Source organism: Corythoichthys intestinalis, chromosome 11, assembly GCF_030265065.1.
Source record: "Corythoichthys intestinalis isolate RoL2023-P3 chromosome 11, ASM3026506v1, whole genome shotgun sequence".
Taxonomy (NCBI): domain Eukaryota; kingdom Metazoa; phylum Chordata; class Actinopteri; order Syngnathiformes; family Syngnathidae; genus Corythoichthys; species Corythoichthys intestinalis.
In genome coordinates, this window is record NC_080405.1 from 53,728,366 (window position 1) to 53,746,052 (window position 17,687).

Consider the following 17,687-nt stretch of genomic DNA (forward strand, 5'->3'; position numbering starts at 1 on the left):
TGAACAACGTATCGACTCCCCAATTTTCATTGCTCTACGTTGAAAAAGCCTAAATGGAGAGGACTTTTTGAAAATTTCAAGGGGGCGCCACTGAGCCATTTTGTTACATTTTTTTCGCAACGTTGCAAATTATCAAATTTTTCACGAAGCCGCATGTATGTGCAAACTTTGGTGAGTTTTCGTGCATGTTCAGTCCTCCAAATTGGCCATTTTAATTTGCCATGTAAAAAAGAAAAAATCCTTTGCATTACAATAGGGCTGACTTTGGCACCACGCCAAGGTCAAACCCATGAATGAAAACTCACCATTTTGAAAACTTAAGATTTCATATGTCTCCTGAACAGTCTCACCAATTTTGAAGACGATCCAACTAAATCCCTCGCCGAAAAGGTCTAAAATGTGCCCCCTGTAAATCAATAAAAAATTCGCATTTGATCCAAAATACCCGATTTCCTGTTGGGTTTGGCATATGGGTGCAAGAGAGAGTTTTAGGAGCAGTTTTGCACAACGTATCGACCCCCCAAATTTCATTGCTCTACGTTGAAAAAAACCTAAATGGAGAGGTCTTTTTGAAAATTTCAAGAGGGCGCCACTCAGCCATTTTGTAACTTTTTTTTTTTTTTTTTGGCAACGTTGCAGAATTATCCAATTTTTCGCGAAGCCGCATTAATGTGCAAATTTTGGTGAGTTTTCATGCATGTTCAGGCCTCCAAATTGGCCATTTTCATTTGCCATTAAAAAAAAAAAAAAAAAAAATTCATTTGCATTACAATAGGGCTGACTTTGGCACCACGCCAAGGTCAAACCCATGAATGAAAACTCACTGTTTTGAAAACTTAAGATTTCATATGTCTCCTGAACAGTCTCACCAATTTTGAAGACGATCCAACTAAATCCCTCGGCGAAAAGTTCTAAAATGTGCCCCCTGTAAATCGATAAAAAATTCGCATTTGATCCAAAATACCCGATTTCCTGTTGGGTTTGGCATATGGGTGCAAGAGAGAGTTTTTGGAGCAGTTTTGCACAATGTATCGACCCCCCAAATTTCATTGCTCTACGTTGAAAAAAACCTAAATGGAGAGGTCTTTTTGAAAATTTCAAGGGGGCGCCACTCAGCAAATTTTGTAACTTTTTTTTTTTTTTTTTTTGCAACGTTGCAGAATTATCAAATTTTTCGCGAAGCCGCATTAATGTGCAAATTTTGGTAAGTTTTCATGCATTTTCAGGCCTCCAAATTGGCCATTTTCATTTGCCATTAAAAAAAAAATTATTATAATCCTTGCATTACAATCGAGCCTTCGCACCAGTATGAGTACATACTGCATTGGTACACTATTTCTTAGTATTCCCAGATACCGATGACATCATTTGAGTGCTGTACAACAGAATATAATCAGAACCGATACTAATATCGGTGCAACGCTATTTACATTAAATATACTGGACCTTGAACCCAAACTTTGAGAACCACGGCTCTACAATAAATGCCCAGTTTTTACACACCGTGCCTTGTTATCCATAGCAGCTTTCCTATCATTTTCCCGGTTATCCTGACTTACATGTTCAGACGAACCGTAGTCCTCTCATTTTCGCCCCAGATGTCAATTATTTCAAAATCATCGTTTCAGGAGATATTTGTATGGATTTATTCATGAAATGCGGGCTAAACAAGCATCAAAACATCTTTGTTTGTCATACTTCACGCTCGCTGGCCTACAATTTGCAGCAATTTAGCCACACAAGTGTGCTGTTCTCAATACAAGGTAAACTATCCTCCACACCCCGAGATGCACTACTTTGTCCTTTCCCCACCTCACACACAATATGTTCGCCTCTCATTACGTTATAAAATCCTGGAAATGTCTGTTATTTACAGTCTGCTGTGAGAGCTGCATTATATCTTCCTACCAAAGTGCCACAGAGCTGTTGGATTATGTTCTTTTACATTATATGTAATTATCCCCTCTGAGCGACCCTTTCATTATCCAATTGGACTTATTTATGCCGATGATAAGACAAATGGTGCGCTCCCATGTACAGTGGTTCCTTTACATACGAATTTAATTCGTTCCAGGACTTGGTTTGTCAGTCGAAATTGTTGTATGTTGAGCAGGATTTTCCCATAAGTATACATTATAACGCAATGAGTTCGTTCACAGCCCAAAAACCTACGCAAAATCCTTCATAAATACTGCAGGTACAATTGCAAATTGCAATTACACATAGGAAAATTAATATATTATAACTACAAATCGGAATTATAGTAATAATTAGGGTTGTTGTGATCATGTTTTTTTGCTCCCGATCCGATCCAATCATTTTATTTTGAGTATCTGCCGATCCAGATATTTCCCGATCCGATTGTTTTTTTTTTTTTTTTTTTTTTTGCTCCCGATTCAATTCCAATCATTCCCGATAATTTTTCCCGATCATATACATTTTGGCAATGCATTAAGAAAAAAATGAATAAAACTTATATACATTCAACATACAGTACATAAGTACTGTATTTGTTTATCATGACAATAAATCCTCAAGATGGCATTTACATTATTAACATTCTTTCTGTGAGAGGGATCCACGGATAGAAAGACTCATAATTCTTAAAGGATAAATGTGACTTTGTATATCGTGACTAAATATTGCCATCTAGTGTATTTGTTGAGCTTTCAGTAAATGATACTGCAGCCATTTAACTTCTGCCCAAATGCATGATGGGAAGTGCAACCATGACTGTGCATAGGGGCACCAATTGATATATGTTCTCTGCGTTGGGAAGAACATAGGGTGTCAAGATAATAATCAACTACTACCTTTCTTCCCCACATTGCCTCCCACGTTATTTTAATTGGCGAGAGAGGTATTTTAAGGCTTTAGCCACATAAAAAAATCTCTCTACTCTTTATACGCCCTAGCGCTATCTATAGGTAAAACGGCGTCTTTATAGATTCAACGCGACAATGCGTGAGTGGGTCGTGCAGTGCATGCGTTAATTATTTAACGTGATTAATTTTAAAAAATTAATTACTGCCGTTAACGCAATAAATTTGATAGCCCTACTTTAAGCCAAAACTACTCTGGATGAGTGTAAGACATTTTGTCTGGAACGTTAAATACAATTAGAAAACGATTTAAATTAAAAAATGGCATGTCCGATATTTTTTTGCCGATTCCAATACTTTGAAAATGACGTGAGCGGACGCCGATCGATCGGGACATCTTTAGTAATAATGTAACGAATCAGGTTCTAATGTGGCGGTTGTGTTTTGCGTGCTGTTCCTGAATGCACCGTGAAGTGTTGTTTTCGTCAATGATGACAACAACGAAAATATTTTGTCATCGAACGCTTTTTTCATGATGTTGACGAGATGATAATGAGCCAAAAACGTGTTTTGGTAGACTAAAACATAACGAGACGCATGCCAGTTTTCGTCTGACGAGACAAAAATGCGACATATTTTTGTCACATGTTCACTGTGTGTGACATTTTATGTGTAGTTAGCCTGCATCGTAGCAGTGTCTTGTTGTGTCACTTTAGACGTGCTGCATCCCCTCACCTCACCTTCCAACTCACCAGTGTGTCATCTCCAGTCTCCATGAAGGCTAAGTGATCATCACACAATACGTGTAACTCGTAGCGTTTGCATAGCGTTCACGTTAGTAATAGGCTAATGCTAATAGCTTGTCTGTCAATATTCATATGAAATACAATGGTTGGAAACCTTTATTCATTTTTGCAATTTTGGAGATTTTACGGATGAAAACATTTTTCGTGAACGTCGACTTAAACTAGACAAAATTAGTCTTGAGTTTTTGTCAACAAAAACTAGACAAAGACAAACACATTTTGTCACATGCTAGTCTTTTAGCGCCATGGCAGCCAGTGAGCTAATTTTGGTGGGATTTCACGTCATTTCCTATTGATTTTTCAGTCAATTCTTTTTCCTTTTTGGCCATTTACAGGTCACTTCCTGTTGATTTCGGGTTACTGAAAAGGAAGTGACCTGCCATTTCCCACAAAAGACAACACCATTGACGGCGCTAACGTAGACACTATTCGAATGAAAGATTTTGGTAGCAACCTGTTGGTATATCGATAATCTTTTGGGCTACAAACTATTGGTATATGTCACCTTTTCTATATATTTTCACCAGTGTTGTTAAAGACGGCGTTGGAGTATAACGGCATTTTTTTTTCAGTTGTGAGTTATCCAATTACCGTATTTTTCGGACTACAAGTAGCTCCTGAGTATAAGTCGATCCAGCCACAAAATGCCCAACGAAGAGAAAAAAAACATATACAAGTCGCACCGGAGTATAAGTCGAATTTTTGGGGGAAATTTACTTGATAAAATCCAGCACATAGAACAGACATGTCATCTTGAAAGGCAATTTAATATAAAAATACAATAGAGAACAACATGCTAAATAAATGTACAATGTACTGTGTATGAACAACGAAATGTGAATATACTGTCCTACGTTACGGCTCGGTCCTGGCTATACAGCGAACTCCCAAAAGACAATGCTGGACGTCCGTATAATTTGCTGAATCAATTTGGTCCTCGATAGAAAACAGGTTCGCATCAACGTAAATAAATGATAATTAGGTACTATTAGTAATAAGTAACAGGTTAGCATGCATTCAATCATTAGCACATCGTTCAAACAACCACACAACTGGCTCTAAGTGTCCGATCGCGGGTGGAAAACACACAACAACAACAGAAAAGATGATACACGCAGGTGTTGCCTCTGTAGAGATGATTTAGAAGCATAAACAATGAAAGTAGGTTCGCAGCCGTCTATTCTCTCTCGCTAACTCGCCCACTCACTCACTTACTCACTCAGAGCTACGTAGCTGTCCGTCTTCTTCTGGCGTGTGAGCACTCTTCTTCACGTAAACAAGTGCGAGTGCGCCCTCACGTGGGCGTGAAAGCGCCACAAACTAAATGCATCCATTTCAAGATAAAAAAAAGTCAATAATACAATTGAACATACACTGCCAAAGGCAGAACGCGAACGTGGCCATAGCTGTAAAGAGTTATTCAAATAACTATAGCATAAGAACATGCTAACAACTTCAAACAAACAAAACCATCAGTGTCACTGCAAAACACCAAAATAACATGTGAAATTATATCATAATGTGTTAATAATTCCACACATAAGTCGCTCCTGAGTATAAGTCGCACCCCCAGCCAAAATATGAAAAAAAAACGCGACTTATAGTCCGAAAAATACGGTAATCATTTTTCCACTTTTCATTGCTGTTACCATTACTGAGGATGTGAAGCAAGTCGTTACAACAATTTGGTTGAATGAAGCACAAGTTGTCTAATTTTGTCACACATCTGCCTGCTTGCCTGCCCTGGAGAGTGCAGAGCGGGAAGGCGGTGGTGACGCCGTTACAAACGCGATGATGATTGGTTAGATTTCTCGGAGAGCTAGCATATCATTTGCATTCTCGTTAGCATTAGCTTTTAGCTTGGAGAGTGTCATCTTAAACTCAAACTTTTTTTTTTTTTTAACTTACAGTTCATGGTGTCCAGGTGGGTACAATTAACTGAAAATAATGTACTGTTTTCCTGATGAGTGTGCATTATTATCACCAAATTGGCGTCCTTAGACGCTACAATATAATAATAATCAAGTTTTTCTTTTTTTTTACCAAAAATAGTCACTTTCCCTATACTTTTCTTGAATGACGTATTCATGAACCTTTTGTGATGTTTTTTAATCAAAACGAGAGCAAAGACTGGAGAGGCAGGAGATTCAGAGCCTTACCTACAAATCGAAAAAATATACAGTATATATACTGCAGGGGTCGCGTTAACCGAATATTTTCCGTCGTTGACCGGTTTTTTAAAACGGTGACAGAAAAAACTGAAGTCCATCCGTCATTTTGACAGGTTGCAATTCACACCCCAGACCACAGGGTGGCGAGTGAGCATATTAATTAGCTATTGTCGCTCTTGATGCATGACGTCGTTGGCCTTACACGGAAAAATGTCAAAGCAACTGAGTGTTTGCCTGGCACGGCCAGACTCTTCTCCCTGTATTTTTCAAACACTGAGAGAAAAGTCTGGGACACAGCCTCTCGAGTAGCTACAAAATCAATCGACAAATCAGATTTGTTTACAGTGCCTTGCAAAAGTATTCGGCCTCCTTGAATCTTGCAACCTTTTGCCACATTTCAGGCTTCAAACATAAAGATATGAAATTTAATTTTTTTGTCAAGAATCAACAACAAGTGGGACACAATCGTGAAGTGGAACAACATTTATTGGATAATTTAAACTTTTTTAACAAAAAAAAAAACTGAAAAGTGGGGCGTGCAATATTATTCGGCCCCTTTACTTTCAGTGCAGCAAACTCACTCCAGAAGTTCAGTGAGGATCTCTGAATGAGCCAATGTTGTCCTAAATGACCGATGATGATAAATAGAATCCACCTGTGTGTAATCAAGTCTCCGTATAAATGCACCTGCTCTGTAATAGTCTCAGGGTTCTGTTTAAAGTGCAGAGAGCATTATGAAAACCAAGGAACACACCAGGCAGGTCCAAGATACTGTTGTGGAGAAGTTTAAAGCCGGATTTGAATACAAAAAGATTTCCCAAGCTTTAAACATCTCAAGGAGCACTGTGCAAGCCATCATATTGAAATGGAAGGAGCATCAGACCACTGCAAATCTACCAAGATCCGGCCGTCCTTCCAAACTTTCTTCTCAAACAAGGAGAAAACTGATCAGAGATGCAGCCAAGAGGCCCACGAGCACTCTGGATGAACTACAGCTGAGGTGGGAGAGTCTCTCCATAGGACAACAATCAGTCGTACACTGCACAAATCTGGCCTTTATGGAAGAGTGGCAAGAAGAAAGCCATTTCTCAAAGATATCCATAAAAAGTCTCGTTTAAAGTTTGCCACAAGCCACCTGGGAGACACACCAAACATGTGGAAGAAGGTGCTCTGGTCAGATGAAACCAAAATTGAACTTTTTGGCCACAATGCAAAACGATATGTTTGGTGTAAAAGCAACACAGCTCATCACCCTGAACACATCATCCCCACTGTCAAACATGGTGGTGGCAGCATCATGGTTTGGGCCTGCTTTTCTTCAGGAGGGACAGGGAAGATGGTTAAAATTGACGGGAAGATGGATGCAGCCAAATACAGGAACATTCTGAAAGAAAACCTGTTGGTATCTGCACAAGACCTGAGACTGGGACGGAGATTTATCTTCCAACAGGACAACGATCCAAAACATAAAGCCAAATCTACAATGGAATGGTTAAAAAAATAAACGTATCCAGGTGTTAGAATGGCCAAGTCAAAGTCCAGACCTGAATCCAATCGAGAATCTGTGAAAAGAGCTGAAGACTGCTGTTCACAAACACTCTCCATCCAACCTCACTGAGCTCGAGCTGTTTTGCAAGGAAGAATGGGCAAGAATGTCAGTCTCTCGATGTGCAAAACTGATAGAAACATACCCCAAGTGACTTGCAGCTGTAATTGGAGCAAAAGGTGGCGCTACAAAGTATTAACGCAAGGGGGCCGAATAATATTGCACGCCCCACTTTTCAGTTTTTTATTTGTTAAAAAAGTTTAAATTATCCAATAAATTTTGTTCCACTTCACGATTGTGTCCCACTTGTTGTTGATTCTTGACAAAAAAATAAAATTTTATATCTTAATGTTTGAAGCCTGAAATGTGGCGAAAGGTTGCAAGGTTCAAGGGGGCCGAATACTTTTGCAAGGCACTGTATTTGCGTGACGTGTTCTTCACGAGCAACGTCACTCTTGCGCGCCGAAAGTCGTCTCTACAATAACACGGATGGCGGGAGAGCCGAGAATATGTTCCAATCCGCGGTAAATTCAGTTTTAAATAAGCTAAAACACATCGACACGAGAGATTGACAACAGTCTGTCTCGCGCTAGCCATGTTGAATAAACTCCGTTCTCCTCTTATGTTTACTTCCGCGCGCAAGTCCCTCGTCCTGCCCTCGTCGCTTTGCTAACGGCACGTCTGCCCGTCGCTGATTGGTGCACTCCGCTGTCTGTTTGCCTCTTGTTAAGCTTGTTCGGACAGAATATTAATTAAAAATGAATGAAAACTAAATGCTATTGAATATGTCATTATTATCATTTTAAAAATGTAAGTGACGGGTAAAAATAGATTATGACCGGATTTTTATGACACTGTCAGTCAAAATGACAGACAACGAAAAAGTCTAGCGCAACCTCTGATATACTGTATATATATATATATATATATATATATATATATATATATATATATATATATACTGTATATCAGTGGTGCGGTGGTACACACAAGTAGAGGTTAGATTTTGTGCCCGAACCCGAACCCGACCCGACCCGACCTGACCCTCGGGCCCACAATTTAAGCATTCATGTTCGGGTCAGGTCGGGTCGGGCCGCCATGCCAGACTAATAAATTATTTTTAAAAAAAAAAAATGGAGAGCATGCTCTCTGTATTGCGCTTTTGCTTGTGCGTGTGCACGAACGCCGTGGCGCCGGCCGCTTTTTCTTCTTGTCCTCCCGCTGCACGGCCGAGGCGCCGCCCTCTCCTGTTCCCTCTCCTTGTCAGAGAGGCGCGTCCATGTGAGAACAATATCCCACACACTCAGAAATATGTTTAACAAACTTTCCCAGCGTTATTTCGTTGTGTGAATGCTTTGATAATTCTAAAAAAAATATGTAGATTATTTAAACATTAAGAAAACTTGCCTTTTTTTAGGCCCGAACTAGGCTCTACACACAAGTCATGGTTCAGTATAGTGATGCACGATAATGCATTTTTCAACCGATACCGATAACCGATAATTTCCTCCTCATTCCAACCGATAACCGATAATGTCAAGCCGATAATTCTATTAAAAGATTTCTGTAAAATTTTAAAGTATACACAAAAGAAAATATTACTGTGCAAAAATATAATTTATTGCTCTTTTTTTCAACATAAAGTATGAACAAGTCGTCAATTCAAACATCTAAATAATGACAGATTGTCTGACATTGTGTAATGGTAAACCTTTGGCAACAATTACAGAGTAAATACCTAAGTTACACAAAAATGCGTTTAAAAGTAAGCCATTCCTAACATATATAACATTAATCCGCTGCAAAACACACCTCCTTAAAACTAGTCAGTTTTAAGTGTAAATCTATTGGCAATAAGTGAAATTATCTGCGATCGCTTCAAGTGTATTTCTCTCAGATTTCTTGGAAGAAAAATAGCTAGCTGAAAATAATCTTAACAGCCTTGTTTTAAGCAATACATTATTATACTTAATCCTAAAAAAAAAAAAAAAAACTTGAAAGATTTTGAATAATATTTGTGGCTACAGAATATTGATTTAAGAATTTGATTATCTACTGTGACTGTAATTGAGCAGACAAATAAGTTAAATAATTAGAAAAGTGATTGCTAATGTTATATGCTTTGTTGCACACTGTGAAAATGATTACCTCAAAAGAGCGAGATGTCATGTACCCATTCTGCAGCGCTTTGTTTACATTTGCGGCTTTCACGACATTTGCGTTACAGCAGCTAAACTGCTACACGGCAGTACTATTTGGTCGGAGTTGGAGCTCGCATCCGCGTGCGTGTTGTTTTGTGCCTGAGTTTTATTAAGCCGAAAATAAAGGCAGCGTTACAAAGTCATCTGACCGCTCGTCATTTCACATTCTGAATGCATTATTGACTGGCTGACTTCGTTTTCTCCATGTTTAAATGATCTTATAACCACTGTGCCGTCATGATAAGCTTGCTTACCGGACATCACTTTTTCATGAAGAATGGTGGTCGTATAAACTGCATTATTTCTTTTATCCAGGGCTTTAGTTCTCGGGTCATTAAGGTAAAAAAAAAAACACGTGTCTCGTCTCGGCGGCGGCGGCAGCTACATTCGTACCGGATAATCCGCCCGCCCCGGCCGGTTCGTCGCGGCGTATTCGGGTCCTGGCTCTGCTCGCACGCCGTGGGGGAACGCTCGAGAAACCGGGGTGTTCGCCGGAGGTCCAGAGGCCGGGGAACCGGGCTCGGCCCGCCCCGCCTATGGCGAGGCGGCGGCGGCCTGCCGGACTGGCCAGAGCAGCAGGCTCCGTCGGAAGACGGCTACTTGCCGACTATCGGTCTCCAGTAGTGTCGGTGTTTAGCCTTAGATGCGAATTTACCACCCGCCTTGGGCTGCATTCCCAAACAGCCCGACTCTGTATCGTCACAAGCCCTGTAGTTTAACTTAGTGTTTACAATAGCTTTAGCATTCCTGCTAGCAGCAGCCTCGTATTTGTTCCAAAATTCTTTATGATGCATTTTTAAATGGCTGCTGGGTTAGTGGTTTTGAATGAGGACGCGTTCTTTCTGCCTCGTGGAACTTATACGGTACATGTTTCGCAGATGGCGAGAGCGTCGTTTTTTCAGTAACAGCCGCCATAATATTCAACTACTTCTTGTCTTGTAACTCCGCCTCCTCAACCCCTCCTCCCTCAGGGGCTTCAGAGAGGGGAGGGGTTGAGGAGACGGTGTGCTGAATTCTTTGGTTGCGCACATTTGGAGGCAAAATCAAGTATATAATTATCGGATTGCATTATCGGTTGAATTTTTTTATTATCTGGATTATCTGTGTGACGTCATAATTGCCATTATCGGCCGATAATTATCGGTGACCGATATTATCGTGTATCTTTAGTTCAGTACGTACCTCGGTACGGAGATCCCGGTTCGGGTTCAGAACAACAGGAAAAACAAAAAGGCTTTTTTTCTCACAGCATTTGAAAGTTTAAGTTTTTTATACCGTTACACTCTGATATAGGTGATTTTTTAAAAATGTACATGTAAAAAAAATTGACCTACATTTTTTGGGAGGGAATTAATAAATCAGTTAAGTTCAATCAGTATAATCAATCAATCAATCTAAAATCAACATAAAGATATTTGATGTGAAATATTTTAATAACGTGTAGAACCTGAAAAGTAACACCAGTTACTTTGCTGAGTAACTAATTACTCTTACAATGAGGTATCTGAGTTACTAATTCAATTACTTTTTGGGATAACTAATTTGTAACTGTAACTAATTACTTTTTTACAGTAAGATTAACAACACTGATTGTCACACTCATATCCGTAACATCATTACCCATTAGTGCTAAAAGGTCCGGTTCTTCTTTTCTAAGATGCTAGCAGTAGGACGAGTAGAAAAACATTGACCTTCCTTTTTTTTGTGTGTTTTTTTGTACCTTGAAAGTTACTTGCATGCGCAAATTGTGCCATTGTCGTCTCCGCGGGGAGGCCGAGCGAGCCTTTTGGCCGCACGCTTAAGCTCTTTGACTTTAAAAAGCCGGGCTTGGTCCCCAGAGGTAGACCCGATTCCCCGGCCCCCTCCTCTCCGGCCTGGTTTGACGGGCGAGAAAGTCTTAAATGTATTTTGAAGCGCGTCCTTTCACAGTCGAGTGACGCCTTTGCTCGCCGTCACATGAAAGTCGACCTTGGCGTTGGCCTCCGGGTTAATTTGGCACCGGGCCGCCATTGATTGCGTTCAAAAGTGCTTTTGTCAGACCCTAGTAATGGCCATTTGGCGTATGTGTGTGTATGTCGTATGTGCATGTGGGAAAGGGCAAATCACTTTTTCCTTCACATGCGCATTAAGAACACACAACTTGTCCTGTCCAATAAATACTAATACACACAGACCCTGTGTGGGCGCGTGTCTTTGAAATGGTAAGGACAACACTCCTCTACACAATAACACATAGTTGATTATTATTTGTAGGGATGTCCCAGTCACATTTTTGTGCATGTGAGTCCGAATCGTCTGAGTCCCAATTTGATACCTTGAAATTGTGTTGAGGAGGGCGAGGAAAAAAATGTTAACATTAGGGATGTCCCGATCGTATAGTTTTGATCCGATCCCGGTCGTTTTAGTTTGAGTATCTGCCGATCCTGATATTTCCCGATCCGATTGCTTTTTTTTGCTCCTGATTCAATTCCAATCATTCCTGATAATTTTTCCCGATCATATCATTTGGCAATGCATTAAGAAAAAAATGAATAAAACACAGACGAATATATACATTCAACATACAGTACATAAGTTCTGTATTTATTTATTATGACAATAAATCCTCAAGATGGCATTTACATTATTAACATTCTTTCTGTGAGAGCGATCCACGGATAGAAAGACTTGTAATTCTTAATGGATAAATGTGACTTTGTATATTGTGACTAAATATTGCCATCTAGTGTATTTGTTGAGCTTTCAGTAAATGATACTGTAGCCATTTAACTGTTCTGCCCAAATGCATGATGGGAAGTGCAACCATGACTGTGCATAGCGGCACCAATTGATATATCTTCTCTGCGTTGGGCAGTAACATAGGGTGTTAAGGAAAAGATCAACCATTACCGTTCTTCCCCACATTGCTTCCCATGATATTTCTAATTGTTGAGAGAGGGATTTTAAGGCTTTAGCCAATTAAAAAGCGTTTCCAGACACTGCCAAAATTCTCTCCACTCATTTTACGCTGCCTGTTAGATCTATCTATAGGGTAAAACGGCGCCATTATAGATTGAACGCCGCAATGCGTGAGTGGGTCGTGCAGCGCATGTGTCAATTGCATTAAATATTTTAACGTGATTATTTTAAAACAAAACTAATTACCACCGTTTACGCGATAAATTTGATAACCCTACTTAACCAAAACTAAAGACTCTGGATGAATGTCAGACATTTTGTCTGTAACGTTAAATACAATTAGAAAACGATTTAATTAAAAAATATACACTGTATATATATTAAAAAAAAGGCATGTCCGATATTTTTTTGCCGATTCCGATACTTTGAAAATGACATGATCGGACATCCTTAGTGCCAATACTTTTGCCCATTTTTGGAGTTTTGTGTAAAGTTATAATGATTTTTCTCCATTCTCGTTTGTGTTTTTTCATTGCAATCAAAATCAATGATAATATTACTATCAAAACATTTGTAATTGCAATCATTTCCAGGGAGAAATTGAGCATTATCTGACAGAATTGCAGGGGTGCCAATACTTAATCCGGGTTGTTTATTCCTCTCTAGGCTCACAGAGTTGATGGAACCAATCACAGCTGACAAATGGCAGAAAGATATATAATTTTTTTTTTTTTTTTGTCCTGACCCAGGTGCCCTGGCTATCCTGATCCCGGAGCTGGACCTGGTCATCTCGCTGGTGGGCTCGGTGAGCAGCAGCTTCCTGGCGCTCATCTTCCCGCCCATCCTGCAGGTGCTGACCTTCCACGGCGAGGGTTTGTCGCCAGCGTCGCTCGCCAAGAACATGGTCATCAGCCTTGTGGGCCTAGTAGGCTTCCTGGCAGGCACCTACGTGGCCATCGAGCAGATCATCACGCGCAACTCGCTAAAACGCGAGCTCTAACGGCCAGACTGCCGAGACTTTTTTTATCAAGGGCAAGGTGTTTATATTCTTCATGGCTGTACATGTGTATGTGTCCACCTTGTCGTACGCTACTCAGTCCGTCAGGTAGGTGCTTGCTTCTTCTTACGTTTGAGTTTGTTGACATTTAGTCATACTACCTCAACCAATTTGGAATGTACTGACGTGCTTGTTAGTACCTTTTATTTACAGTTTTTGAAAGCACCTGATCAAGAAAATGAAAGTTGCACTTTGATTTTGATGCCTTACGCAGTTCAAAAGCGTTCAAAATGAACTTTTAAGACCATAAACGATGTTATTTTAGAGTGTATTTTAACAATAAAAAAGCAGGTTGTGCTTTGAGTTTTAAATCAAGTTGAAACCAGTGGCCATTTTATCAACAGGGGTTGACCAAAGAATTTTTCCTTTTAATAGTTCAAACATGACGTGAACAGCACAAAGAATTTTGTGAGAAAACATCAAAAATTGCACTTTAGCAAACTTTCGCAACCTGCAAATGGTAAAAAAGTTAAACTATTAAGAATAATTTTGATTTCACTGCCAGCATTAATCTCACGTTATATTAATTTACCCACAGTTAACGGCACGTTTGGGTGCGGGCTTGATTAATTTAGTCTCAAATTTGGATTTAGGGTTAGTTTAAGAATTCTAAGGGTTTTTGGGTGCCACTGGGGGGATTACTGGATTAATGAACCCAATGAAAAATCCAATGAAGGCCAACCCTGCAATACACAATTCAATTTTTTACGCTCTTTTTGTTCTTGAACCTTAATTTCTGATCATGTTCATGTTTGCATTTTTAACGAAAAAAAAAAACAATGTGTGTACTGAAAAAAGTTTGTTTTTTAATTAAGGCAGCACCTCTTTTTAGATGGTTTGTTGTAAGTGTGATTAATCACAAGGTACTGTCATTTCCAATTCATCAATGTATAGTATTCTACTAAGTGGGAAACGTGTTCTACGGGACCCCACGCGAGGGACTAAACTTTATTTATTTATGTTTCCAGCTCGCTAAATGATCACATTGTTGACCGTTAAATCACTTAGAACTGTAACACATCGAGTATTAACTGTTGAATTGCACGTTTTAGTCTTTTATTTTTTTGCAGACAAATGCAAAGTGTTTGTGAGTTTCCATTTCCACTCCTAATACCCTGCCAACAATAAAAAACACTCAAGACAAAATTAGATTTGAAGCATTTTTTTCCCTTTTAGTTTAAAAAAGGAATTTTTATGTAAGGGTGGGAAACTTTGGATACAAGGGGTGTGACAAAATATCCAAATGGTAATACAGTGGGGCAAATAAGTATTTAGTCAACCACTAATTGTGCAAGTTCTCCCACTTGAAAATATTAGAGAGGCCTGTAATTGTCAACATGGGTAAACCTCAACCATGAGAGACAGAATGTGGAAAAAAAAAAAACTGAAAAATCACATTGTTTGATTTTTAAAGAATTTATTTACAAATCATGGTGGAAAATAAGTATTTGTTCTATACCAAAAGTTCATCTCAATACTTTGTTATGTACCCTTTGTTGGCAATAACGGAGTCCAAACATTTTCTGTAACTCTTCACAAGCTTTTCACACACTGTTGCTGGTATTTTGGCCCATTCCTCCATGCAGATCTCCTCTAGAGCAATGATGTTTTAGGGCTGTCGTTGGGCAACGCGGACTTTCAAGGACTGAGGGAATTTTGATGTCTTCTTTAGGTAATCATCTTTGTAGATCTCACTGGAACGGCACCAAACCAGAGTTCCAGCATCATCACCTTGTCAAGAGTCAATAATTTGCATAGGACAAGGTGTCAAGAGTCAAGAGTCAATAATTTGCATAGGACAAGGTGTCAAGAGTCAAGAATCTGCATTAGACAAGGTGATGATGCTGGAACTTTTGTTTGGTGCTGTTCCAGTTGCCAGATCATCCTTGCAAGTTGGAGCCTTGCTGTGTTTTTTTTTTGTTTGTTTGTTTGTTTTTTCCCAATTTCCACCACAGGTTTTCAATAGGGTTGAGATCAGGGCTATTTGCAGGCCATGACATTGACTGGATGAGTCTTTCTCCAGGGAATGCTTTAACAGTTTTAGCTCTGTGGCATGATGCATTGTCATCTTGGAAAATGACAAATATTTTCAATTGGAGGGATAAGAAAGCTGTCTAAAATTTCAATGTTAAGTTGTGCATTTATTGAAGATTTAACCACAGCCATCTCCCCAGTGCCTTTGCCCGCCATGCAGCCCCATATCATCAAGGACTGAGGGAATTTTGATGTCGTCTTCAGGCAAGCATCTTTGTAAATCTCACTGGAACTGCACCAAACAAAAGTTCCAGCATCATCACCTTGTCAAGAGTTAAGAATCTGCATTGGACAAGGTTTCAAGAGTCAAGAATCTGCATTGGACAAGGTGTCAAAGAGTCAGAAATCTGCATTGGACAAGGTGATGATGCTGGAACTTTTGTTTGGTGCTGTTCCAGTTGCCAGATCATCCTTGCAGGTCAGAGCCTTGCTGTGGACCATTTTTTTCCCCAATTTCTACCACAGGTTTTCAATAGGGTTGAGATCAGGGCTATTTACAGGCCATGATATTGACTGGATGAGTCTTTCTCCAAGGAATGCTTTAACAGTTTTAGCTCTGTGGCATGATGCAATGTCATTATGGAAAATGACACATATTTTCAATTGAAGGGATAACAAAGCTGTCTAAAATTTCAATGTAAAGTTGTGTTTATTATTGAAGATTTAACCACAGCCATCTCCCCAGTGCCTTTGCCTGACATGCAGCCCCATCTCATCAAGAACTGAGGGAATTTTGATGTCTTCTTCAGGCAATCATCTTTGTAAATCTCACTGGAACGGCACCAAACAAAAGTTCCAGCATCATCACCTTGTCAAGAGTTAAGAATCTGCATTGGGCAAGGTGTCAAGAGTCCAAAATCTGCATTGGACAAGGTGATGATGCTGGAACTTTTGTTTGGTGCTGTTCCAGTGAGACCTTAAATGGCCCAAAATACCTAATTGCCTGGCATTGACTGCCACTGACAGCCATAGACGTTCAATCCATTTGAAGTGGGAGGGTGGCAGCAAATGAACAAATGTTCATTCGCTGCCACCCTCCCAGTTCAAATGGATTGGACGTCTACTAGTGATAAACTAATTCCAATTCACACTAGAAGCTTGTTTTTCTCTTAATTAGTTGTTTGTAGAATATCCTAGAATGATTTCCTGACCAGTGTATCGATAATCGCTGTATCGCCATATCGTCGGATCATCGTTATCAAGAGCTTTGTATCGCGTATCGTATCGTGAGCTACCAAGAGGTTCCCACTCCTACTGGATACCTCCCCATATTACGATTACGATATACGATTTGCGATTCAAGGCTCGCCGTAACGTTATCTCAAATGGTGATACCACAGTCAGAGGTAGGTAATAACTAATGATGAGTAAATGAAGCCTCATGAAGCCTTGGACCTTTCCATCCAACTGGTTCAAGAAAAGGTTCATTTCTTGAGGTTTCACATGCACTCCAGGTTCATAGCTGCCCGGTGTTTTTTTATTTTATGACTTTGAAGTCCGTGTCAAGTCAGATGCATGAAAGTGGTTCACGGCAATTAGCTTTGTATGCTGACTTTGTGTTGGACATCAAAGAAAGGATGTATGCGGAATATGAATCAGCAGCGGCATTAAATGTCACACTAAAGATTTGCGTGTAGATGCGCTGTATATACACACATGTGTGCGCGAACATACACAAACACACACCCGCTCTCAATGTATTGACTGGAAGACATTAAAGTGAAGCATGTTCCTCTTCTGAAGCTGTAAAAGTGACATCTTCACTCTGCTGTGGGCTAATTCAATGAACACAGAGGAACCTGTAATGGTGTTGTAAAGTACAGAAATTAACCTCCTTTGTTTTCCTTCTTTATCTTGATATTCTGATTTTTCATCATTTTCTATGTTATGTTATCTGCATATGGACATTTATTTTAGGGAGCTTTTCTGATACACCTAGAAATTTACAAAGTTAACTTGAAGCACCATTTTATGTTGGTGCAGTTCACACAGTACACAATGGCAAAAGCGAACAGAGTAGAGAACATGGAAAAGCAAACAGATTAGCGAACACGGAATAGAGAACACAGAGTACAGAACAGAGAACGAAAGAACAGAACAAAGAACAACAGAACACAGAGTACAGAACAGAACAACAGAATACAGACTATAG

General features: G+C 39.7%; 1 protein-coding gene across 2 annotated transcripts in view; it reads left to right on the forward strand.

Annotated features, from left to right (window-relative positions):
• The window catches only part of slc36a1 (solute carrier family 36 member 1), a 113,757-nt gene extending 98,625 nt beyond the window's left edge, over positions 1–15,132 (forward strand). Inside the window, exon 12 of one of the 2 annotated variants that reach the window (XM_057849917.1) lies at positions 13,194–15,132. In XM_057849917.1, the coding sequence (XP_057705900.1) occupies positions 13,194–13,444 (251 nt within the window). In that variant the 3' untranslated portion in view covers positions 13,445–15,132. The remainder of the gene's footprint in view (positions 1–13,193) is intronic. The other variant, XM_057849916.1, reaches the window with a different exon arrangement.
• The last annotated feature ends 2,555 nt before the right edge of the window (positions 15,133–17,687 follow it).